The sequence below is a fragment of the Eleutherodactylus coqui genome, chromosome 3 (genome assembly GCF_035609145.1).
Source record: "Eleutherodactylus coqui strain aEleCoq1 chromosome 3, aEleCoq1.hap1, whole genome shotgun sequence".
NCBI classification, from domain to species: Eukaryota; Metazoa; Chordata; class Amphibia; order Anura; family Eleutherodactylidae; genus Eleutherodactylus; species Eleutherodactylus coqui.
In genome coordinates, this window is record NC_089839.1 from 272,487,395 (window position 1) to 272,503,316 (window position 15,922).

Genomic DNA, 15,922 nt, shown 5'->3' on the forward strand with positions numbered 1-15,922 from the left:
GATATCTCGCAGCGCGTGCACCTAGCACATGGGCGCTGTGATATGAGAGCACGTCCAATGATAGAACATGCCGTGAACTGTTTCCCGCATAGCATCGCGGTGCCGTGTAGGGAACGATCACTCATGTGTATGACCCTACTCAAAAGAATGGGGTTTATATTTGCGCGTCTCACAACATACAAATCTCGCACGATTTTCTCGGCTGCGTGAAGCCGCTCTTAAATGCAAGAAATTCTGCAAGACGTTCCGCAGAACGCATTCTGTAGCTAAAAACGCAAACATCCGCATAATTGATAAAATCTACACCTGCTCTGCGTCCTGTGGACAATTCGTCACAAGTGAAAGGTCCCTTAAAGGGATTGTCCAAGATTAGAAACAAACACGGTTCCTCCTTTCCAAACATAGCAGCACACCGATGCAGTGGCTGTAAGTGGTATTGCAGCACAGCCCATTCACTTCAATGGAGCTGAGCTGCAATAGCAGACACAACCGTGTGGACAGGGGCGGCGCTATTTCTAATAATGGACAACCCCCTTTTTAAGACTGAAGTTAAAAAAAATCCATATGGAGCGGATTTTCTGAATAAACCAATGTTAATAAAAAACGCAATTCACTTAGCAGATATCGGATAATCAAACTTATTTTCTCTCCAGACCTTAGCTTTAGCTTGAGCTAAGGAAAACAAAAAGAAGAGACCAGAATTTGCGATCCGTGGATTACCTCTTTCGTAGAAAGAGCTGATGAGGAGTCCGAGTGCTTTGGAACCCAGTTCCATCTTGGATTTTGTAAGTGTATTTCTCTGATTTCCTGTATGTGAACATACTATACTATCAGGTGCGTCACGGTATGGGAAAAAGTTGCGCCATGTCCTATCTTCGGGCGTTCCCTCTGAACGCGACACCCATTGTTTTCAATGGGGCCAGAAAACACATCGCACAGTAAAAAACAATGGGAAACACTTGATGTGGCTGATCCCAACCTCACCACAGCGATGGGAGGCTTTTAGAGAAAACCACCTTGCATCCGCAGGCACATCGCACATGTACGAGCGTGCCATCGGGCTGAGGTTCATGGCCTGATATCGCACAGGCCGTGTGTGGGAAGCCTAGGGGTGGTTTTACATCTGCACACGGGGTTTGCTTTCCTGCTCCATTCAGATAGTAAGAAAGGGGAATCCCTGCGGCTTAGCGGTTCTGTCAGTGGACGGAATCAAAGAGCACCGGTATCCCCAGGAGAAAATCACAGCAAAATCGCAGCTTTGTTCAGGTGATTTTTGAGCATCAGCGAAGCCATTTCTTGTGAAAAATCCCACATCCCATCATTACTGCCCACGTGATTTGCTCAAGCAAAAGTCAATAGGAGTTTCTAATGTTAAAAAGCGCAAGTTTGTGCGTTGTGATGCGATAAAAGGAGGCTCCATAGAGAAACATGGGCTAGAAAAAAAATTGCGAAACGCAGACAGATAGGACATGCTGCGATTTTTACATCTCGCAACATCGCATGAGTGAAAACATTGCAAATGGGAATGAAACCATTGAAAATCATTGGCTTCATAACTCTACATTGTCACTCACTCTCGCAGTATGAAGGCAGCCTAAGGCCTCCTGCACACGGGTGGATTACCATTACGGAGTCCACGGTGGGCGTCCGCCTCTGTACTCCGCAGCAAATACCACCCCATAGCATGCTATAGAATTATGGGATTTCATCTCCACGAGCGGCAATCGATTGCGATTTTCCACTTGCGGAGAAGAAATCGCGGCATGCTGCGATTCTGTGTGGGCTACGCACAGACGGCTTCCATTGAAGTCAATGAATGCCGGCCGTCCCGCAATGAGCACTGCGGAAGTATTGCGGGATCCGTATCATCGCCTAGTGCCAGCTGCGCATGTGGGACAAAACGCCGTCTGGTTCATTCACAGCGAAGAAAGAAGACAGTGGACAGGTACGCAGGGTCAGCGGCCGGGCACCGGGTCAAACTCCATTGCGGGAATCCCGCATGCGGGGTCCGACCCGCCCGTGTGCAGGGGGCTTAAGAGTTTTGTGTTCATTTTTAGAGGAACTTGTCAAAAACTTTGCAAAACTATTTTCCCTTCTGTTCTATTGATTGGCAAAACATCCTGTTTTATTTGCTTATCTCTAGGCATATTCTATGGCAAAGAGAACAACTAGTTACTAAACTCTTCACAGCACAGAAGCCCCTCGCTAAACAACCCAAACAAAGACAAAAATATGTGAGCCACAATCCAAGCAACCATCCAGGCTCCAGCTGTCCCAAGTGCAACACAAAAACTTAGATATATCTATTACATATATGTGGACTGCTATGGTCATAGAGGGCATCTATCATACTTATCCCTCTCATCTGCCAGATTCTTCACATTGAACCTGCACTTTTTGAGATCATTGGCATCCTGGTACAGAATAGATGAAAAATCTCTGTCTGAGGATGCGGCGATGGCAAATTCCAGAAAGTTTAGGAGGGGCCTGGATTACTTTTTTGAGTGGTAGAATATAACATGTTATAACTTATAACCACTGATTACTTCAGAAGGGTCACTGATTCGGAGATTTTTCTAATTGCCATATTGGAGTCTGAAAGGAATTTTTTCACTTAAAGGATAAAAATTGGCTTCTACCTTTTTATTTTTTGGGTTTTTTTTTTGCCTTCCTCTGGATCAACATTGGGGGAAATAGGCTCAACTGGTTGGATAGTTTTTTCAGCCTAACGTACTAGAGGTCCTGAATGTGAGTACATAGGGGGATGCATGCCTCCTGCATTCTGTATGTAAAACCAACACCCCATTACAGTGATGCATTTCTCTGAACAAGCCCTTATGTCTTAGCATTGCCAACCTGATTCAGCACTGGATCTTAAACGGCGCGGCTCCTTACTGACACAGCACAATCTCGCTCATCCGCACTTCTCTTACAGTAATGTTCTGCATGCTGACATTTTTAATGGCAGTTTAAGTGAAGATCCAGAGCAAAAATTCTAAACCTTCACATTCGCCTCCTTCAATGTGGGGCAGAGGGACTCGATGTGATCTTCCCCGATGCACTATGACACATTCAGCTACTGTTGTGTCTTTACATTCAGACACTGACGGGTTTGCACAAAGTGTCGGTTTCTCAAGTCCTCCTACTGCACAGATCATCAAGTGAATGTCTTGTGACGTGAAGGCCGAGAGCTCCGGGAATCCAAGGCAGGAAAAAAATAAGCATTATTAAAACTTGTTTCTACTTTTATATGGGTGAAAACATATACAGCACTTCTCTAGCCCCCATTGAACATGGTCCTGGTCATTGAAGAATTCTGCTTAGAAAACTGCCAAATTTCAATGTTTTGTTGACTCAAAAGACAATGGGGAAGATTTACTAGTGAAAATTCAAGTTTACTGATGAAAATTGGTTTGTACCACATTTATCTTGTTTTTAGACACTTTTGGACACTTTTTACAACTTTTCCATCTAAGGGTGGGGCTTTGTGAAAAGGGGGCATGCCCTAACTGCAGCATCGTGCACCAAAAAATTGAGCTAAAGTTTGGTTCAATTTTTGTTGTAAACAAAGTCATGATTGGTATAAAGTTAGACTGGAGTCAAAAGATATGCCAAATTTATCATTCACCACAGCCACTATATAAATCAGGCACATTAAGGGAGTCTAGTCTAAGTTTGCAATGTCTAACTAGAAGACTGTATTAGTAAGTTTGTGTAAACTTCTTCTTTGCAGGCATTCAGACACTAAATTGGTTTTGTTCATAAGGGAACAATCAGGTAGAATTAAAATTGCTCTACTTTTAAGGTCAGATGACACAAAACTGGTAGAGCAGCGCAACCTTCCAAGTCCGAATAGGAGGTGAGTGGTGGTGAAATACAACTTCTCACTCATTAAAAACCAGCAATAAAACACATGTTGGGGCTCGCTAAGGCAAATTACTTGAGCGAGTATGGCCATTTTCGAGTACATGCCCGCTTGTGCCAAAAGAGGGGTGAGTGGTTAGTTGTGGGAGTAAGCATGGGAAGCGGGGGGGGGGTCTGGGAGAGAGATCTCCCCCCCCCCCCATTCCTCCCCGCCAGCCCCCGAACCTTTTGGCACGTGCGGGCATGTACTTGAAAATGGCAATACTCGCTCAAGTAATTTGCCTTAGTGAGTACACTCGCTCATCTCTAGGCTTAACCCCTTCCTCAGTTCCACTGGGACAGGTACAGAGAGGGTGGAAGTTGAGGTTTGACTGTGCCAGTAGCAGCGGAACGGCAGGAACACCACTACTTTGGTGAGGCAAACAAGCCGGGCACCCAGGAGAATAGGCTTGTGTTAATTCTGCTATGTGTGAACGTACCTTAATGTAGACCCCAATCAGATGAAATCCATCAAGGAGATCATTGGCATCATACTATATATACAAAACGAGAAGTTCACAAGAAGAGCTAATGCTCTCATAGCTAACAGTTGTAGACCCCCCAATTTCACAAGGATCAGACAAACTCAAAGCAGTAACCTTTAACTGAGGACATGGAGTCTCACAGACCCCTCCACATTCTACATTTCTGAGTATCACTTATTTCCCCACTCCCCGCCCCCGCGACCGAACAGATCAGTAGCTTTTATTTTAGTTGTGAAAAGCCCGGTACGAGAGGAGGTTGTGTCGTCAATTAAGACTAAAAAGTTCCTAGAGTTCATTATCATGTAACATTACTAAAATATATCTGAACAAAAGTTGATTTCTACTTTTTAAAATTTTTATAACCTGCAAATGAATAAAAAAAACCAAGTTATTGTAAACACCCAGTTCATTATTGCGAAAAAAAGTCAACTGCAATATATAGGAAACTGCGAGATCCCACGGAAGTGTAACAAATAAATCACATCCACAGTTGAAGGTTAAAGATTAAATTCATTTTCAAGGGAGTTTCAGGCAAAACTATTGATGACCTATCCATGGGATAGGTCATCAACAATTAATCGCTGGGGACCCGCCAGCCGGGATCCCTGGAGATGAGCTGATCGCGCGGCCTACAGTCAGTGCAGTGACACCGGACGTCATCATAGGGGACAGGAGGAAAAGAGCTATTACACTTCCACATCCGACTCCAATGTCAGAGGTGGAAGTATAATAGCCAGCTTCAGATCCCATTGAGTTCGGTGGGAGTGAAGCTAGCGATTCCACTTCTGCTCTTATGACGACATCCGGCCTCGTTACGCTGACAGCGGGACAGCTAATCAGCTCATGGGCAGGTGTTCGAAATTAGTTATTGTTGACTTATCCTAAGAAGTTTTTGCCTGGAAAACCCCTTTAAGGGCATGTTCACACAGAAGAATTGCTGTGGGATTTTGGGTGTAGAATGTGATATGATTTTCACTCCAAAGGTCATTCATTCTGTCGTGAAAATCAGCTTGAAAACCTGCATGCAGATCTTGTTGTGTGATCATACCCTTAATGGACATTCTCCAAAGAGCTCAGGTAGCGCACATAGCCACTGGTCATCTATAAGGTTAGATGAGAAGCAGCTATGCCCAGCATGAACTCTTAGGTTTGGGAGGTAACATGTTCTGGAACAAAAGGGAAAAGGCTTTGGTGTTTCATAAAGCAAGAATAGAGCATCAGCCTAAACGCAAACCTCAAAAACCAGAGCTGCTCTTATTCATGGGTTGCATTTACCATGTTTCCCCCAAACTAAGTCCCTGCCTCATAAAAATACCCCACAAAAAAAGAGGCGCTAGGTCTTATTTTTCTTATTATACTTACCAAGCAGGCTCAGTCAAGGTCCCTCCTGCTACTGTCTGGAGCTCCTATGTGCTGAGCTGCAACATTGATTGGCCAATTCATAAATCCCGCCTCCATACACGAAGGCTGTGATTGGTTCTTTGACCGTTGCTCAGCCAATTAATGTAGCGCACTATGAACCAATCACAGCCATCGCATTGTTCCATCAAGCACTGCACTGATTGGTTCTCGAGCACTGCCCAGCCAAACAGAGCCATCGCTTCCTGGAGGCGGGATCTATGAATCGCATAACCAGGAAGTGATCTTCTGTGGGCGAACGAGGACAGCAGGACACACAGCGGAGCTCCGGCCAGCAGCAGGAGGACCAAGCCTGCTAGGTAAGTATGCCTTTTTTAATGTAATGCAGCTAGGGCTTGTTTTCAGGGTAGGGCATATTTTTTGGGAAACAGGGTAGCATTGCCTTTTACTTTGAGATGAGCTGCAATACCAGACAACCCAGGAACAGGACTAGAAAATAAAAAAAAAATTAAAAAAAGCAAGCTGAAGTTTTTGGATTTTTCTGATCCTGGACATCACCTTTAAGTTTACCAGTCAATAAAATCCAATAATTCTTTTTAGATTGGAGGACAAAAAAACCCCCTCTATGAGAGCATTAAAGGGCACGGCCCCTCGGAAGACCGGCGAGATGGTCTGGTTTTAATGTTTGGAACTTTGTAAGCCACAAGACAGATTCCCCGCTCCCCCTCCCATCCCCACCACTGCAGATGCTGGTCTCAGCCTCTCTTTGGGTTTTATTTATATCATCTTTTTTTAATCATTTTAACATTTAATGCTCCTCAATTAAAGTGTTTTTAGAGTGGATCCAGCTTAAATTGTGCATTAAGCACTTTGGTTAACGGTAGTTAAGGGCAAGGAGAGGGATTATGGTTGAGCATGTGTGCGTGTCAGAGTATATATATGTGCAGAGCGTTCTGCTGTAAAGCAGATTAGGCTGCGGCATTTGCAATGGTTAGGGCAGCTCACAACCCGCATGCATATGGCTGGGGAGAGGAATTAACCCCTTAGTGGGATGCAGAAGTGATGCACGGGGACTCGTGCATAAAGGGATTAGTTCTGCTACGGGAACGTCATTCCAAGCAGGTTTCACGGTAAACGGATGTGACGGACATTTCTAAAGGCAAAACAGCAAGGCGAAGAAAACTGCTGGAAAGATTTATTGGCAGGCAGGCGGAGCGGTGGCAGCGGACGCAGGCGGTCGCCTCATTATAAAAGTTAGTTAGGGATTTAAGAGCTCTATGAAAGTTTGTGCCGAATGACATGTTTTTTAAATTTTTAAGTTAAACGTTTTTTGTTTTTTTTTTAAACACCACCACCGTAATATCTCTATTATAATAAACACAAAATGAGAACGCATCCATTTTTTTTTTCACGAAAAAGCCACCTTTGGACAAAGATGCCCGAACGGTTTCTGACTACCTGATGCACACTGCGCAATAGTATGCAATCAGTCTGTGGGCTCATTCACACAGGCGGATGTGTCCCACGGAAGTGCATAAAATGCACAGTACATAGCAAGTATTAGAAACCCCATTTCCTATATTGGTGTAGAATATGTACCAAAGTATGATATGCAGCGCCATTTCACACGAGTAATACTTGCATGGAAAAAAAAAAGCAGCAACCCAATAGAAGTCAATGGGCACTTCGTATTATGCGCATGAAATATACGCGGGTGACATACGCCCCTGTGAGTGAGCCCTAAGACACTTCACTTTGCTTGACAAGTACTGAGTAGCATGTAGTGTTTTGGAACAGGGGTCCCCAACTCCAGTCCTCAGGGACCACCTACAGGTCATGTTTTCAGGATCTCCTATAGTAAGAACCCCTGTGGCAATGCCTGAGCCACCGACTATAATTACATCCCCTGTGCAATACTGAGGAAATCCTGAAAACATGACCTGTTGGGGGTCCCTGAGGACTGGAGTTGGGGAACACGGTTTTAGGCTATCAGTACATACTAATGCAGTGTGCAACAGGTAGTCAGAGAAGAGGGTCGGCCATCTTTGTTTGTCCAGGATCGGAGGGTCACTTTAACAACAGTCCGGTGTTAAGACACGGGGAAACTTGAGGAAGGTCCAAGAAAAGTTAAATTAGAAAATGTTAGTAGCTCCCAGAATCCATTTAAGGACTGCAGTTACGATGGTTTTTGCAGTCTGCATTTAAAAAAAAAACCACCCACAGACGTATTTTGAGAAATGCCTGTAAAACAGATGCGTATTTTACATTTTTAATCAATGTTAATTATTCTCAGTGATGAAAAATGCAAAACACGTGCGCTTAACTCAGACACTAGTGCTGCCCTGTAATAGCAGGCAAACAAAAGGTCTAACCATCTATCCAAGTGTCCTTTCCAGCTGAATGCCAATCGGTCGTTCCCAGCTATCCGGCATCAGGCTACATTCACACAGCAGATCATCGAACCTGGAAACTTGCAATGTTCACTGCGAGTCGTTGGATTCTTACTTAAAAAGAAAAAAAAAACAGACCAACGCATTGCTTCTGTGAAGCTGCAATTTTCACGTGCGTGAAAAGATCGCAAGCGCTTCTCATGGACTTCAATGGGGGAAATAAGAAATAAAATCGCATCTTACGCGCATGCATATTGTATGGTATGAGAGTTCAATCACCCCCCCCCGCCAAGATCCCATAGGAAACAGCGATTCCTTCTGTGGGAGTGCCCAAACATAGAACATGGTGTGATTAACCTCATGCAGGAGAAGGAGCTTCATACCTGTGCAAGTTGTGTCTCACATCGAACTCACCCGTGTGAAGAAGCCCTCATTGGTACAGCTATGATGAGTAACTAGGGCTGCAGTCACACCGGTGATTATTCTGCGCTAGTTCTGCCCGAGATGGACAGAACTCCCATGGCAAGACCCATGTCTATGGGATTTTTCACTCGGACCAATAGGGTTTGAAAATTTTCTGCGTTTCCTACTCTTGTGCGATTCTCAGATACCAAGCAGTCCCGCAGATTACGTGGATGGGGTGCTCATGCGCTGGCAGCGCCACTCATGACTGGCCATGTGAATGTGGCCTAACAGCAGCTATGGCCGTATTCACAGTGTCTTATCAGTGCCCATGATAAATGGGTGGAAAGCCTACAGACGCCCGTGTGCGGTCCAATATTTATAGTCCTCCGCTCATTGTAGGTGGTGGTCCTGGTCTGTGAAAGTGAACAATTGGACCAGTATAAAAAAAAAAATCAGGCACGTGAATTATCTTACAGGCTGCTGTGGAATACACAGACCGCGCACAGGGGCCAGAAATGCAGCACATGAACGGGCCTTTATCATAGGGATCACACTATTCCAGAAGCAGCATTTGTGCAGCTGTATACTAAGAACCAAGACTTTGGGCATGTGATAAAAGTGTTGTCTAACAGCTTTGTCTCATGACCGAGGTACCTCTAAGGCGAGCCTGATAGCCCTTCTGAAGCGACTTTTAGTAATTCTCACTGCAGTACCAGTACTGGAGGATATTTTCTTCTTACACTGTTACTCTTGTTCCTCCTAGAAATACATTAATAAATTCAGGACTGGGTGTTCGCATTCCTCTTGCTAATAGCATGTAGCCATACAACATCTGACATTGTCGGCGCTGGTTGAACAAGGTCTCGGTCAGTATTTCCAGAGTTCGGCTCTAGAAGGGATGGGAACGGCCTGCTTTGTCTGAGCACTATATGTGGTCCACCAACCTGTAATTATATTCTTGTCATTAACAAACAGTCATCTTTACCCCCCACCCCCCAGCAAGCTGGGTACTCATTTTACCAACCTCGGAAGGATGAGTCAACTTTGACACTGCTACCTGAACCATGCAGGGATTGAACCTGCAACCATAACACTGAGCCAAACAAGACTCATATTAATGAACTAGTAGAATCCTAATCAGTGTGATGGATAATCACTTATGTCCTCTGTAACTGCAATACACCTTAAGAGCTTATTCACACGTCCGTATATCAGCCAAATTTTCACGCCCGGCTGATATACAGTGTCCCTTTCTGCGTGGGGGGAGGAGGCAGGCCGGGAGTAGTGCACTGAACTCCCACCCCCTCTCCGGCCCTCGCCACTGTTTGCAATGGGAGGGGTGGAGGCGGAGTTGAGTGCAGCCCCATTCTGCCCCCTCCCATTGCAAATAGTGCTGAGGGGCGGAGAGGGGGTGGGAGCTCAGTGCACTGTTCCAACCCACCCTGCTTCCTCCCTCTTCAGAAATTGACACCGTATATCGGCCAGGCGTGAAAACCCGGCCGATGTACGGACATGTGAATAAGCCCTAAAGGGGTTGTAGCAGGAACACAAGTTATCCCGTCCACAGGATAGGGAACAATTTGCTGATCAGTGGTGTCTCACCGCCAAGTCTGCCACCCATCCCAAGATTGGAGGTCCTGTGTCCACCTCTGCCTTTCAGTGAAGGATCTCTTCACCCCCAAATAACATCAGAAGGAACGGAGTGCTGGCCGAGTATGTGCAGTCGGCGCTCCATTCATTTCATTGTGGTGGAGAACACACCCAAAGTCTTACTGCTCAGCAATCTCCAACAGTCCCATTGAAAACAGGACGCAAATCTGTCTCCTCCTCACTGTGGTGGGTGCAGTAAGCCAGCAGTAAGGACGATAGGGGACACAGGACCCCTGTTCTCAGGATGAGTGTTCTCAGCTGTGAGACCCCTACCGATCATCAAGTTATCCACTATCTTGTACATAGGGAATAACTTGCGATTCTGGTACAAACCCTTTAACGTTGGTCAACCCGCTGATATCTGCAGACCACCTAATGTGTGCATTGGGGCCTCGACTCTCCTCCAAGGACAGGTGTCAGGGGAGAGAAGGATCGGACTGTTGGATTTCAATATGCCTGATCCTTTCTTGTAAGGGAGATAAGCTGCCACCAAAAGAGAGCGGCTGAGGGTACTTTTACACGGGCTAACAGTTGCCCAAGTAATTGCTCACAAGAGTGCCAGGTATGCGATGACCGTTTTGGCTATCGGCAGGCAGGCAGACAGATAGACAGACACAAAAGAGGCATCCGATAAGAGTACAAATAAGCATTGTTCTTTAAAGATATATTACAAAGTTTATTAAGTTTGCATGCATTATTGATTTATCGGGAGCAAAAAGTTTAACACAACAGGTACACTTTAAAACAGAAAAAGTACATGTGAAGGCCAGAGAGGGTAATCTTGCACCGAGCTTTATTTCGCACTTTGTAAAAGGCTTGGAGGTTTGTCATGCTCCCCGAATGAGGCATGTTGCTTTAACATATCTGAAATTTCCTTGCTATCTGTGACTTCATATGGCTGGAAACCATCGTTGTCCACAAGAGACGGGTCGGCACCGTGGTCCAAGAGCATGTCCACTATATCCGTGAACTCACAAGCAGAGGCTGCAAGAGACAAAGCATTTACGTAAGAGGATGGTATGATAGGGAAAGCACAAATTATAAAACCCTCTATCTTATAGGTCCGCCAGTCTAAATAATCTCATCTGTAAGAATCCAAGATCTCTCTGATCATCTTATTGGGGGACTGCAGGAGGGGAGAGCCGTCAAAACTAATGGCAAAGGGGAAGAATCTGCAGAGACTGCATCTGTTTGTGCTGAAGGCAGATCTATATAGACTGCAGTTCCCAATCACAGAAGTCTCTATAGTGCCATATTAACCCTTACACATTAACATGTAAAGGCCCATTTAGACAACGATTATTGCTTAAAATTCGCTCAAAAGCCATCTTTTGAGCAATAATCGTGTCTAAATGCGCTGCCACTATGCGCTGTTCGTGCACTAGTCGTTCTAGCAAGCTAGAAATCACGATGACCCTTATCAGTGCCGCACGCTGATTTTCTCAGTGGGCAGTGCTGATAGCATTCATTCAGCTGGTATTCCACTGGAACTTCTCAGCGGGATACCAGCTGAAAGCTCCGAGAACAAAGCAGCCATCAGCGCTCCTGCTGTTTCTCGGAGCCTTCAGCTCAGCGGGACACCGCTGATAACTGCGAAAACAAAGCATCTGTTTGCATATACAAAACAGCTGCTGTTCTTAGAGTTATCAGCGGTGTGTCGCTCTGCCTGCACTTAACTCTAAGTAGTTAATTAGCTATTTAAGAGTTATGCAAAGGTGATCGTTCAAAACGGTCACTCAAACTGCCGTTTGAGCAATCATCTTTCAGTCTAAATGGTCTTAACCCACTTTAAGTGCATGCACTCACTGCGACTATAAGGACTTATTATAGTAGTCACACATATCTACTACTCAAGACAAGTCGTATGACAATGTCCTAGATTGTTAGAGGACAGTCCTTGTATTACTGCTGTCGAGGTAGAGCTCTGTTAAAAGTGATCCTCTGAGCCTAGACAAAGATGTCCGAACTCGCTTCTCAGACTACCTGATGCGCACCATCAGTCTAAGGGCTCTCTTACACGGGCCGAAAAATCATTTAGATTCCCACAATCAGAGAGAATCTGAACGAGTATTATTCAGTCTTAATGCATGCACGACTAGACGAAGAATGATAAATTAGTTTGTTCAGTTTCTGCATACTAAACAACGGATCGGCCCCCTGGTAAACAGATTCTGGTCCGAGATTGTATCCTTCATAAACTCACTATTACCATCCCCCCTTAATATTGGGATGGACCCCAAAGCAATTCTGTTTGGCCTACTGGAGGAGGAGGAGTGGCCGCATTACACCCGCATCTTTCTACAGAGGACCCTGTTCTTTGCACGCAAAAGAATAGCCACTCATTGGATGGCTGCGGGAGTCCCAACGATTTCAGGATGGGTTCGGTCAGTAAACACAGTAATCTCTTACGAGAAAATCATCTATCAAAACAGAGGATGTCCAAATTTAAAAAAATATGGGAGATTTGGCTGGATACCAACTCCACCTTATCCACGGATTGAATCCCCGGACTAATATCCCCTCCCCCCCCCCCCCCCCCACTACATGTGCTCCGGTGTCCACCTCTTCTTAACAAATAGCAAATGCAGAGCCTTATCCCACAGAGTTTAAACAATAATTACATATACAAGGAAAACGTTGTTCTACCACTATGATTAAGCAAGTTATGGCACAGCATGTAATCTATGTAACACCGAGTCAATTTCGTTATGATTTTACTATGTACTGTGCAATCTTCCTTTAATAAAAGAAAACAAAGTTAAAAAAACACAATGGATCGGCCAGTGTAAACAGGCAGTTCATCTACAAATGACTGCCTGTTTACTGTGAATGAAGTTGGGCGGACCACAATGATGCCCGGCCTGCTCAGTCTCCATTCACTAGTGATAGTCCTTCCTGTGTAAAGGCACAAGAGAGATCATTTGCAGGAGGACCTATTGGGAATCTAACCGGCCATTCTGTATAAACGCACCCTAAGACACTAACTACACTTGCTTTGACTGACTAGTGCTGCCACCCTGAGCAGCACTGGCCATTCAGAGCCGCATGTAGACTACCTGATGTACACTGTGTATTGGTATAAATCGGTAGTCAGATGTGGTACGGCCATCTTCGTTTGTCCAGGAACAGAGAGTCGCTTTAATACGTACCGACTGATAGAGACTAGGCCTACCGGTGAATGATAGAAGAACTCAACAACTTCTGTTCCTCAGAGGGGTTTCCCACAAGCAGAACTTATGGGATAGGTGCCAAATGTTACAATACTGGGGGCCCCTGTTCCTCCTTACCAGTAATCTGCATAGATCAAGCATGTGTGTCAATGCGTGAAAAACTCTAGGAATATATAGAAAATGCAAAGTGCGCCAATCCACCCGTTTCTGTATCATCCATAGAGTTGTATTGCAATTTACTACTAACCCATACAACTCTTGCCATGGATGCAATGGTGAGGAGGAAGCAGGGACAACAGAATGACGAGTATCCCAGCGATCTGCTGTTTAGCACCTATCAAGCAAACTATTGTAATCTCTAAAACGTAACTTTTATTCAACAAAAAATAAAAAGGAATTTGTATCTCAAAGTCCTAAATTCTAGACACACAAACGAAAATATAAAACCTAACCCCTATCTTAGAGAGGGGAAGGCGGTGTGTGAGCCGCCTAAGGAACTAATATTTAGTGCCGAAGGTATCGGATCTTCTATCCCTGTATCCAGTCATATACGTCCTGAGGCTAGAGATAGAATAAAGGTCAGCTCACTAAGAATGATGTTCCCAACTTAGTTAAATTGCCGCAGCTATTCAATAGTTAGGAGACATAAAGAGCCCGCGCCTTTAGAGCAGGTGCATTGTTCCTCCCATAGATATCCGCTGCCTGTTCTGTCAGAAAGCCGTAAGTGTGAGAGCAATCACGCTTTTTATGGCTAGTTTAAAAAAGATCAGATGTATCGCTGACATCTAAGTATAACTCAAGCTCCACACAGTTTTTTGTGAGCCATGGCCAACAGGAGCCAAAAAATGAAGTACACCAAACTGCCAAATAAATTCTTCCGTGGGTTCAACGCGTTTCCGCTACGGATGGCGTAGCCTCATCAGGAACCACCAAAATTGAGAACAAATAAGTCAGCTTCTAACTAATCGGTCAATCCCAAAGTAGGGAAATTAACCTCAAAGAATGAGGGAGATAGACGATCCTATCACTAGGTAAACCAAATAAATAAACCCAGTTTCCCCCAGTGTAAATTGCAGGAACAAAAACAACAAAGCAGCAGGACCGGCCTCTGTGGCAGGCCATAAAAAGCGGGATTGCTCTCACACTTACGGCTTTCTGACAGAACAGGCAGCGTGTATCTATGGGAGGAACAATGCACCTGCTCTAGAGGCGCGGGCTCTTTATGTCTCCTAACTATTGAATAGCTGCGGCAATTTAACTAAGTTGGGAACATCATTCTTAGTGACCTTTATTCTATCTCCAGCCTCAGAACGTATATGACTGGATACAGGGATAGAAGATCCGATACCTTAGGCACTAAATATTAGTTCCTTAGGCGGCTCACACACCGCCTTCCCCTCTCTAAGATAGGGGTTAGGTTTTATATTTTCGTTCGTGTGTCTAGAATTTAGGACTTTGAGATACAAAATCCTTTTTATTTTTTGTTGAATAAAAGTTATGTTTTAGAGATTACAATAGAACCCTCACTGTGACAAATTAATTTTACATCTAGGTGTTCTTCCTGCAACTGTGGAACCCCTATCAAGCAAACTAGTTCTAGGGAGAAATCAATGGCTTAATGACCAAAACCATTAGAAGTGAAAAGGTCTTCTATAAAAGAGAAAAAGTTCAGAAAGACCCAACCTGTTCTGTAATCTCATTCATCCAGTCTGCTCTACAGATATATGCGCACAACTCATAGGACCGTCTATTGTAAACCATACTACTACCACTACTAAGACAATGGCCTAGACAATTAGGATTGCAGAACCAATTCTTGCCTGCTTTTTTTGTGCGATCCATGCCTTACAATAGAAGGTACCACCAGGAACCCAACACTAAAGGCTGTGCATGAAAGTTTGAGAAGTTGTAGGATCCCTATATCCAGTATAATCTATAATGGTCATTCTGTATATTCATTCTCACTAGATGACATTTAAAAAGCATTTCATATTCGTGATTTTTTTTTGAAAAGCAATTGTGATTCCTCTAAGCGATGCAACCACTTTATGATGCCGACTGCAAGCCTTTTCACGGTGATGACAGAAGAGATGTATATTGCCTCCTCCCCTGCACAGATGGGGACTAGTCCGATTCTAACCTCTCCCACTGCTGGAAGACGACTGATTTCCACTGGGAGTTGTGGAAAATAGTATTTTAAACCCCTATTGCATGGCATCTTCAGCATAGTGGCAGAGATCAAGAGGGAGGGGAGCTGGATGCTGACCTTGGACGGGCGCGAGCCAGAAAGATGGATTTACAACCGTTTTATGGGGTGCCTGACCTTTGCTATTACCTCTTGTTGTCAGGTTGTAGATAACTCATGAGAAAGGCTCTGCCCCGTGTATAAAGGGTTTAGGGACAGGCAGATGTTACTTTGTGGGTCTACTGGAGGAATACATTGCAACAGGCCACCCAAACCTCTCAGGAGGGCATCACACAAGTAGGAGACCCTCCAAATCTTCTTTAATAATGCAAGTATTTCTACCACTTGTAAAGGTCACGCACCGTCCTCTCTGGC

At 44.7% G+C, this 15,922-nt stretch overlaps 1 protein-coding gene across 1 annotated transcript in view; it reads right to left on the reverse strand.

Moving 5' to 3' along the window:
* Positions 1–10,841: 10,841 nt before the first annotated feature.
* Positions 10,842–15,922, reverse strand: part of ACBD6 (acyl-CoA binding domain containing 6) — a 95,779-nt gene continuing 90,698 nt past the window's right edge. The window contains exon 8 of the mRNA XM_066597436.1: positions 10,842–11,176. Coding sequence (XP_066453533.1) covers positions 10,986–11,176 — 191 coding nt within the window. The 3' untranslated portion in view covers positions 10,842–10,985. The remainder of the gene's footprint in view (positions 11,177–15,922) is intronic.